Source organism: Macrotis lagotis, chromosome 3 (genome assembly GCF_037893015.1).
Source record: "Macrotis lagotis isolate mMagLag1 chromosome 3, bilby.v1.9.chrom.fasta, whole genome shotgun sequence".
Lineage (NCBI taxonomy): Eukaryota > Metazoa > Chordata > Mammalia > Peramelemorphia > Peramelidae > Macrotis > Macrotis lagotis.
This window is the reverse complement of record NC_133660.1, coordinates 300,499,409-300,510,658: the sequence shown is the minus strand read 5'-3', so window position 1 is coordinate 300,510,658 and position 11,250 is coordinate 300,499,409. Positions and strand designations below refer to the sequence as shown.

The following is an 11,250-nucleotide window of genomic DNA, read 5'->3' as shown; positions in this document are numbered from 1 at the left end:
TACTTTTAAGTGAGAGTTCATTCCATTTACATTTAAAGTTATAATTACTAACTCTTCATTGCTCTACATGCTATCTTTCCTATGTTTGTATTTTTCCCCTTTTACTCCACTTTATCCATATTCCCCAGTATTTTGTTTCTTAATACCTACCCCTTCAATGTGTATGCCCTTCTATATCCACCTCCTCCCCCTTTCATTCCCTTTTCCCCTTTTCCCTTTTTGCATCCCTTCCTTCTTTTAGTTCCCCCTTTTTCTTCCCCTCCCTTTCTTGTCCCCTCTCCCCTTTTCCCCTTTGAATACTTGAAAGGTAAGTTTTTTTAAGTTAACTGAGTATGTGTGTAAAATTAATTTCACGCCAAGTCTGGTGGGGAAAAGATACAGGTGTTTCTCATCTCCTCCCTTCTTCCCCTCTATTACCATGGGTCTTTTGTACCTCTTATTGTAATGAGATTTACCCCATTCAATAGCCTCCCTCCTCCCATCTGCTTCCTGCCCCCTTTTTAAGGAGGAGGTGTTTTTCAATCATTCTATCAGAGTCATAGAAAATTCTGAGTACCCATCACTTCTAGGTTATTACATTCTATCTAATAGAGTTACAGTTCTTGAGAGTTATTAGAGTCTTTCTCCCAAGTAGGGTTATAGCCCATTTCATTCCATTGGATAGCAATCTCATGGATAAGTCATGAGTGTCCATCACTTCTGTCTATGTATATTCTCTTTGTTAGAGTTACAATTCTCATAAGATATGAGAATCTTTTTCCCATGCTGAGATATAGCCACTTTTTAGATAGCAGTTTTTTTTTCCTTTACCCCCCTTTATTTTTTTTTATCTTTTCATGCTTCTCTTGAACCTCCTTTTTGATGTCCAAATTTTCTATTTATCTCTGGTCTTTTCATTAAGCATTTTTTGAATTCTTCCAATTTGTTAAATGTCCATCTTTTCCCCTGAAAAAAGAAGGTTCAGCTTTGCAGGATATTGGATTCTTGGCTACATTTCCAGCTCCCTTGCTCTTTGGAAGATCTTGTTCCAGGACCCTCCATCCCTTAATGTTGATGAAGCCTGGTCCTGCACAGTGCTTCCTGTGGCTCCCTGGTATTTAAATTGTTTCTTTCTGGCTGCTTGCAGGATTTTCTCTTTCATCTGATAGTTCTGGAATTTGGCCACAACATTCCTTGGTGTTTTCATTTTAGCATCTCTTTCTGGAGAGAATAGATGTTTTCTTTCAGTAACTTCTTTACCCTCTGGTTCCAGGATATCAGGGCAATTTTCCATCACTAGATCTTGTAATATTAAATTCATACTTTTTTTCTCTCTTCAATATTTTCAACAAGTCCAATAATTCTCAGGTTTCCCCTCCTCTATCTATTCTTGAGGTCAGTGGCTTTGCTGCTGATGAGGTGTTTTACATTTTCTTCCATGTTTTTCTATTTTTTGGTTTTGTTTAACAGACTCTTGCTGTCACATGAAATCATTGGTTTCTGCAGACTGCATTCCTTTTTTAGGGAGGAGTTTTCTTCATTTACCTTTGGCCACTCCTTTTCCAATTTGTCAATTCTGTTTTTGAAAGAGCTTTCCATCTGACCAATTGGGGATTTGAGAGAATTATTTTCATTTTGCATTTGCCCAATTGATAATCTGAGAGAATTGTTATTATTTTGTATTTGTCCAATTGATGATCTGAGAGATTTATTCTCATTTTGTATTTGTCTAATTGTATTTTCCAATGATTTGTTTTCTTGTATCAAAATGTTAATTGACTCTCCCAAATTTTATAGTTGATTTTTAAACTCCTTCCTTATTTCCTCAAGGAAGTCTTTCTGTGCTGGAGACCAAGCCATATTCTCCTCAGAGGTTCCAGGTTTCTCTGAGTTAGGGTCTTTTCTTTCCAAGAATTTTTATATGGATCCACCTTTTCCCTGAACTTTCTTCATTTTGTAAAGACCTTGTGTTGGGAAGGGGCTCATTCACAGAGGATTGGTGTTGTGATCCCTAGAGGCTTTATAAAATGAGTGCAATATTTCCAGATGGCCAGTATGGGGTGCTAAATGCTTTGCTCACTGAGTGTAATTTGTCCAGCTGGCCAGTAGGAGGTGCTGGTTGCTTTCTCTGGAGTGTCTGTGACCTTGATTGAGGACTTCTCCCTTGGCCTGGAGGAATTGATTGAATTTGTTAAATACTTTTGTCTTCAATTAATATTGGGCTATACCCTGGGTTAAGGTCATCCCTCCCCTTATTATCAGCTGAGTTGATTCTTCTGCTCACACACCTGTATCTGGGGCAGAAGTTCTGTAATTGTGTTCTGGGAAGAAGCTTCAGCTGTAATGGAGACATGGCCTCAGAGTTCCTCAGATTGGAGGAGCCTTGGGATGATGTCAGCAGTTCTCCCACACTGGAACTCTCCCCCCAGCCCTGCCACCAAGCTCCAGAGGGTCAGTGCGAACACCAATACCTCTGCTCCCTAGATGATCTACAACCTCACAATCAAGCCCCACCATTGATCAGGCAGGTCTGGCTCTCATGCCCTCAGGCTCCCGGGTTCCAACCCTACAACTAATAACTAATCAGACTGATCCATGGCTGATCAGCCCTTTGTGCCTGTACTCACCTATGACTGCCAGAGAGAAATCCTGAGGTAAATATTCTTTCTCCTGGCTTTTCCTTCTGGGTTTTGTAGATCTGGTTTCTGTTAAGATGTTTGTTTCATATCATAGATGGGGAAAGATCAGGAGACTTTATTACTTTGCCTGTCTTCTTTCCTCCATCTTGGCAGGAAGCAATTCTCATAGTTCTTGAGAATTGTAATGCTATTAGAGGGAATATACTTAGACTGAAGGTGTAACATTCATGGTATGTCCATGCCTTTGATACAACAATTAAAAAATCATATAATTAAAAAGGGGATACAATAAAGAGACAAGGGAAGGAGGAAGTCAAATGGGGCAAATTGCAACACATGACCAAGTACAAAGGACATGTTTCAATAGACAGAATTCGGGGAGGAGGTTTTAAACCATCTGAATCTCTCCTTTGAGGGACACTTCCCCCCCCCCCACAAGGGCCTGTAAATTCTCAATTCCTCTAGGTCTTATGAAAGTTTATGACGGCTCCACCAGCCTGTGCTCTGGACTGTGAATGATCACAAGCAATCCTTTATGTCCTGGATACTGGATGTAGATCTCTGTTCCCCTACAAGTATTAAAATATGTTGTGCTTCTGCTCCTTATTCTAAGATTAGGAACTAAAACTGTGACCTGGATGATGGAAGCAACAAAGTTGTGCCTCAGGGATAGCAATGAGACCTGTGCGATCTCTCCAGATCCCCTTAATTTCCACAGCCTGAGCTTTCTGGAAGCAACAACTGGATGGCTCCCAGTCTGGTAGCTCTGCAGGCCTGTTCCTAGACTCTCGGACTGGGTCTGCCCTGTGACCCACACTGGTTTAGAATCTGTGCTCTCTCTAGTCAGATAATTTTCCTTTTGAGCTTCCCAGTGGTCCTTGGCAATCACTGGGTTGGGGGATCTGGAAACTATCCCTGCTGTCACAGACCCAGGCATGCCCAGGGACCCAGAGAACTTTGGATCCTTCAGTTTGTTCCTGTATGATTGGAGTCAGTTTGTTCCAGCAAGACCTGTGTTCCACTGGCCTTTCAAACTCTGGTGTAACAGATCCTACCTGTGGATCTTTCAGGTTGTCTTGGGTTGGAAATTTGTTTCACTTAGTCATTCTGTGGATTCTGCTACTCTAGAATTTGATCAGAGTCATTATTAAATGGTATTTGGGGGTGTTTTGGGGGAGACCTTCCAGGAGTACCTGACTTCATTCCACCATCTTGGCTCCCCTATGAGGCAAGAATTCTTCATGATACAAGTTATATCTGGTTCCATTCCCATCCTAGTGGATGTTATAAATGTGTTTTGGGGGTTAGGAATCAGTCATGTCCATCAGAAACTGACTCACCATTTCTGAAGAAGGATTTTAACAGAAATAAGAAGAAAATTACAGATTATAAATTAATAATTAGTTAATTGTGGTAAAATATTAATTTATTTCTATAGAATTGATATTTTTTGCATTTTTGATTATTATTGGTGCTTTGTTGTTCTTTTCTCTGTGATTTTTGCATAGAGAACTTCCAGAGAAAAAATTTTTTTGCTGAGGAACAGTGTCAAGTCCTGAAATTTATTATCTTACAGTTCCTGGGACACCAAGGAAATCTACTTGATATCATTTGTCTTTATCTATTTTCATTGATAAAAGGATTTTATAGTTTCTTGTTCCAAGAATTTGAATTAGTGCTTTAGCTTTTCATCAGCTTTCTCAAACTCCATCCTTATCTCCTACACATCATCTTGAAAAAAATTGTCCAATATTCATTCATCCTATTATAGCATTTTACTCAATCATTCATCAACTTATATACAGAAAACTTGGACAATCTAGAGCAACTTATAACATCATAATATTTAAGGGGAAGGTAAAACCGATTTTGACAAATCAAGGTTTTACTGTTTACAGATTAGGAATATTCGTATTTTCAATATTTTAGATATGAGGTCATCATTTTACAAGTTTTAATGGAGGGCATCATTGTGGAAATTACATGTTGTGAGGCATAATTGAATCTTATAATGGATCCTAAATTGAATTCTCATCTAGCATGTCTCCCATTCCCATTAGAAACAAATAAGTAAGAAAAGAAAAAGAAAAACAAATAATTGATAAAAAATATTTAAGGTCACAGAAAAAATACTTCAATGGTCATGTGCAATATATGTCTCAATCTACACATTTTGCACAACATCTTTTTGTCAGAAGAGGAGAGCATGTTTCATATTGCTTCCAGAAAATGATTTATTATTTCATTCATCAGAGTTCTTTCATTCAAATCCATACAATTTTTATACTGTCGTCATAGTATTTATTGTTCTATTTTCACTCACTGCACTTTTGTTAGATGAAATTGATGATTTCTTAGAAATATTTTATGAATTTCTTGGTATAGGTTCAAGATACATTTTTCAAACAAAAAAAGAAGGAAGGGAGAAAGAAGAAAAGGCAGGAAGGAAAAGCATAAGAAAGAAAGGAAGCAAAGTGTTCAATTAAAATTATATAAACCAAAGCAAAGAAAGTGGACATTGATCATTGCAAAAATATTTCTCATTCTGAATCCTGTGTCTATCACCACTATTTAAAAAAATACTCCTTACTGTGACATTTAAATGAAGACCTTAACTTATTATTTTCAATTTTTAAAAGTTGTCATACATATTGTCATTTTTTGTCCCTAATATTTTCTTTTTTCCATTTGGATCTGATTCTTCCCTCTCAACAAGATCAATATGGATCTAAGTTTAACACAGTTATAAATATGAAGCCTATATCAGATTGCTTTCTGTCAGGGGGAGAAGGGAGGGAGATGTATTATAAAATTAAAAACTTTGGGGTGGCTAGGTGGCGTAGTGAATAGAGAATTGGCCTTGGAGTCAGGAGTACCTGGGTTCAAATCTGACCTCAGACACTTAATAATTACCTAGCCGAGTGGCCTTGGGTAAGCCACTTAACCCCATTGCCTTGAAAAATCTAAAAAAAAAACAACTTTGTCAAAAAGATTGGTAAAAATAATATTGCATGTAGTTGGATAAACAAATAAATGAAATATTAAAAAACCAAGCATGCTCCTTGAATTATAATCCATAATTGCATTACAAATGCAAAGTAGCTTAATCATTGAATAGTTTACTCAAAATCAAAATTGTTCATATATTTTAAATTATTTTCCATTTTCTTTAAAGTATAAATACTTTTAAGTCTTCCTCTATCCATTATTTTAGAAAGTATTGCCTTCCTTTCTCTGCCAATTTGCTTATTGCAAGCCTATATATGTAATCATTAGGTCTATTCATATTCATGTATATAATCACATATATATTTGTGTGAATACATATTATGAGAAAACTAATATGAGGGTGATAAAATTTTGGTATATATGTGCGAGTTCGCAAATTAAGATATGAATACAAGGAAATATATATATATATATATATATATATATATATATGCATTATGAACATATACTTAGGCAAACACATACACATCTCTATCTATCTATGTGAAGGAAGGCATCAGAGGGTCGACCTGATCCTAACCTTTTATTCTTTCCTTCCTTCCTTCCTCCCTTCTTTTCTTTCCTCCTACCTGCACCTATTTTTCCAGTGTTCTTACATTTTGCTGTCACTTTTCTATCCAGTGATTCTGACCTCTTCAAAGTCCCTCAAAAAAAGACACTCCATACCTCTGTTCTGGGCATTTTTTTCAGGACAAATCTCATTCTGGATATGCTCTCCTTTCCCATATTTTCCTTTTTACATTCTTGTATTTCATCGAATACTAAATAAAATCCTCTCTACATGAAGACTTTCCTAAATTCTTCTCTTAATTTTATTATTTAATATTGTTTAGAGCTTGTTTTTCCATATTTGCTTTTTTAACTCCTTCCTTAGATTGTGAGATTGCTTAGAGAGCAATATTTTGTTTTTCTTTTTGTATCCTCACTGCTTATTTCATTGTTTAGAATGAAGTAAGAGCTAATAAATGTTTATTACCTAAGAAAATGTTTCTTTTTTCCTAAGACTACTACTCTCTTGGAAAGATAAGAAGCACACTAGAACATTAATTCCTCTCCTACTCTTGAACTTGTTGGTAAAAAATTAAATATTTATTTCTCCAGGAACTCAAAAAATTCATAATCTAGAAAAAGACTTGACCTGAGATCAGTTAGCATTATAGATAACCTTACTGTTTACCTGGATAGATACTTCTGAGATTATCCCTTTGCTCTTAGTACATAACAGTAAAAAGTATTGGTAGACACTGACTTCTGATAAGGACCTTAAAATCAAGGTACATGCTTCTACAGAGATATCACGGAAGCCATTAGAGAGAGAGAATAGGAGTGAGAGAGACCATCAATGGGACTATATTGATTGTTCAAGAGCAACTAAAAATTCAGAGTGATATTTAGATGGATAAAGATAAAGAGTGTGATAGAAAAATTCGCTGAATACAGTTTTATTATCAGTTAACTTGTCCCTAGGCAATACTGACCTTTGTAAAAAATATTTTAGTTTTGATGCAATGAGTTGGTAATAGGGGGACTGGCAGATTGCCAATCTGCTTCAGAGCCAACCAATTCACATTTTTAAAATATTTATTTTCTGCTGGTATTATTTAAACCTTAAGGGGTAAATCTATTTCAATCATCTGAATAACTTTTTTCAAAGAAGGTGGCATGAGCTTTTAAAGTATACTAAAAACTAGAAAATGATATAAAATATAGCCTTAAATGCTTCACTTGATTCTTATTTAACATGGGTAGTATTTATTCCTATTGAGTGACTGAAAACTTGGAACATGTTGCATCTAAAACAGAGGAACTGGGACAGTCATGTTTTTATCTTGTTTGTCTTGTTTATCAAGGCACCTTGAAGCGAATAGTTCATTGATTCAATAAGAGGGTATTCCTTCTCTTCCACTTTTATCTTGTACTCTAAGAATTGGGGGTAGGGTATTTCTCATATTCTGCTTCCTTTGATGTTCTCGTTTTCTAGATACAGAAGTAATCTCTGTTTGACAAAGTTATTTTTGGTAAAATGACATATGAAACAGCATTGCAGGTATGATGCTACATTGATGCAATTCAAGAGAGAAGACATAAGAAGCCAGGGTTACTGGTACTTTAGTCCATTGGAGAGACTGAAATACAAACTATGGCTATGTTCTATAAGAACTGAGCTAATCTATGAAATTAATTCCCTTCCTCTTTCCAGAGAAAGAAGTTACTAATGATAAATATTTATTCATTTATTGTTATGCTTCTTTGTAAATATAATCTAATTTCTCATATTTCAATAGAACTGGAGTACTTGAGATTAGACCAACACATTATCGAAAAAGATTAATTGGTCCAGAGCCAATTGCTTCGAAAATCCTTGATAGGTAAGAACTCTTTAAGGATTCAGAAGAATCCTAGAAGAGACAAGAAATGTAACATTTCTATTACTCCATAGATCATCAATAAAGAAGGGCATATTGCTGAATGCAATACTTATTAATTAACTGGATGCCTATAAAAGAAAAAAAAAATCAAACCGTGAAATTTGTATGCTTTATTTTGGTGAGAAAGTCAATTTTTTCCACCATACCTTTCTCATAGCATTCTTCATTTCTGCATTTCTCAGTGTGTAGATGAGAGGGTTCAACATAGGTGCTATCACAGTGTAAAACATTGAGAACTCTTTGTCATTATCTAAGGAATTGGGTGGTGGAATATAGGTGGAGATACAAGGTACAAAAAACAAAAGAACAACCATGACATGGGAAGCACAAGTGGAGAGAGCCTTACGCCGACCTTCAGCTGAATGATTCCTAAGATGATATAATATGATGATATAAGATGCCACCAAAACAAGAAAGGTTGCCAAGACAACCATTCCAGTGTTAGCAATGACTAAAATACTAGTAACATGTGTGTCTGTGCAGGCAAGTTTTATGAGGGCTTTTGAATCACACATATAGTGATCTATTTGATTAGGCCCACAGAATGGTAACCTAAGGATCAAGAATAACTGGGCCACAGAGTGCCAAAATGCCACCACCCAGGCCAGCAGGATCAGCATGTTACACCTCTGCCTGTTGACAATTATCATGTAGTGTAAGGGTTTACAAATGGCAACAAAGCGATCAAAAGCCATTAACACCAGGATGAAAATCTCCACACCTCCCAGTAAGTGTAAAGTAAAGAGCTGAGTCATACAGCAGTTGTAAGAGATAGTTTTGCTAGAGGCAATTAAGTCATTAATCATTCTTGGAACTATGGTGGAAGTAAAGCATGGATCAATGAAGGACAAGTGGCAAAGAAAATAGTACATGGGTTGTTGTATCAGATGGCTGTATGTGATGGTGATGAAGATTATGAAGTTCCCCAGGAAAATTGTTAAGTAACAGGCCATGAAAATGGTAAAACATGTTATTTTCATTTCTTCCTTCATGAGAAGTCCCAAGAGTATAAATTCCGTGACATTGTTATAATTTTCCATGGATTAGAGTAAGAAATGACTGTTCAGAAGTTTAATTAACCTGAAAATGTAAAGGACATCATAAAACCTTGTTAGTATCAAATGCATAATTTGGGGGAAAGTAAAGTCAAATTGCAGAACCTTAGTTCTGCAATTTATAGTTTTCTTCAATTTGACTTCATTTATTAAACATTTTTAAATAAATGTTTAAAGACATCTTTAACCTTATCCATTCCAAAAAAAAGTTTCTTAAATTCACTGTCCATCCAACAGTTCCTTCTTTGTCAATAAAATGCATTGCTATCCTTAGTTTCAAAAATGTAACATTCATTTTAAAGAGATAACAATAGCCTAAGACTACTTTGATTTTACTTTCACATTAATAGGGTCCTTTTCTTAGATCTAGACACTGAAAATTTCATCACAACATAATAAAATTTAACATATTTGATTAAAATTGAAAATTGAACAAGAAAGGAGACATATATATTTCTGTATGTGTATGTATTCCTTTTTTAGCCAAAGAATAACTAAACATCATCTTTATATATGGGGTTAGAATTATAAATATGAACATTAAGTGAAAATTACGATATTTCAAAATTGGTAAAGAAATTGTGGACACATATATTTTAAGGGAAATATCAAGAGAAAATATTAAAAGCAATAGATTTGCAGTTCATTTTCCAACACAAATATCTAAGTGAACAATCAGATTGAATTAAATTAAACCATTATTGACTTTTGAGGCCCCAAACAATAGCCAAGTGAGGACACAAAGGGAAATATACACAAATTTGCCCACACATGAATGCATACACACAAACACAGAAACATTCCATTCTCATGCAAACAGTATAACGGAATATGTTCAGACTAGTAATCAGATGATTAAAAATTTATTTTCTAGAATTGTTGACAATGTTCTCTTTTCATTAAATGATGAGAATGTTCCATAAAGGCAGTCCTGACAAAAGATAAACCTGATGATCATCTAGGACATATACCATGTCCCATTTTACCATCCAATTATGTCAAAATTGATTCCATTCTACAAACATCTCTCCAATCCAAAGCATTAAATTTCTTCTAGATCTGTGACACTGATGTATATGGAAGAGAATGAAGAAAGGAAGAAAGGAAGAAAGGAAGAAAGGAAGGAAGGAAGGAAGGAAGGAAGAAAGAAAGAAAGAAAGAAAGAAAGAAAGAAAGAAAGAAAGAAAGAAAGAAAGAAAGAAAGAAAGGAAGAAAGGAAGGAAGGAAGGAGGGGGAGGGAGGGAGTGAGGGAGGGAAGCAAGGAAGGAAGGAAGGAAGGAAGGAAAGAAAAAAGAATGAGAAACACAGGAAAGATGGAGGTAAGGAAGGCAAAAGGGAAGGAAGGAGGAAAGAAGAAAAGAGGAAGGACGTAAGAAGGAAGGAGGGAAGAAAGGAGGGAGGCAGTACAGAAGCAGGAAAATAAGGAGAGAAGAAAGAAACTCTTGGCACATTTTGACAAAAATAGAAACCTTTGGATTCATTTTCTCTCACAAAAAGAAAGACTTGCATCTGACAATATAATATTATTTTTTTCAAGAAATTATGTCTCTCAAAAGTAAATAAAAAGGGAGTAAAGAGTGAGGAATAGACTTTTGAATCTTAGTTCTTTTGAAAATAGTAAAAGAAAAAGTATCATTAAAATGATGTGCTTTCATTTAAACCTATCAAGATAAATTTATCTTTCTTGCCAGTTCTTAGTGCCTGCTAAGAGGGACAAAAAAAGTTGTCCTAATGGGTAAAGTTAATGAGATGATATCTCATGTATGCTATGGTACAAGTTTTGATTTGACTTTATATAAATTATTTAATCTCTGATCCTCCCTTTACCCACAGCATGGGAATTTTAAGACATCTGACACATCACAGGTTCATGGTGAACTTTAAAATGAAATTTGTTATATCGGTTCATTCAGATTCAAAAATTATTGTTTTAAATTATTAATCCTCTCTTATGTTTTGTGCATGACAATTTTTTAATTTTTAAAATAAAATAATTTATGTTGAAATATGAATTACTACTTCAGTAAAATAAGAAAGTTAGACCAGAAAATATATGACAAAAAACTTTAACATATATTAGAAACTTTTTTTCTATTGAAGTGTCAATGAAACTAACTGAAACTATATCCACTTAAGTAC

The 11,250-nt window shown here is 35.0% G+C and overlaps 1 protein-coding gene across 1 annotated transcript; it reads right to left on the bottom strand.

The window, feature by feature from the left end:
* Window positions 1–8,166: 8,166 nt before the first annotated feature.
* LOC141516970 (olfactory receptor 4P4-like) lies at window positions 8,167–9,096 on the bottom strand. Its single transcript, XM_074227919.1, has one exon. It carries the CDS (start codon window positions 9,094–9,096, stop codon window positions 8,167–8,169), a length of 930 nt encoding a protein of 309 aa, XP_074084020.1.
* Between the last annotated feature and the right edge of the window lie 2,154 nt (window positions 9,097–11,250).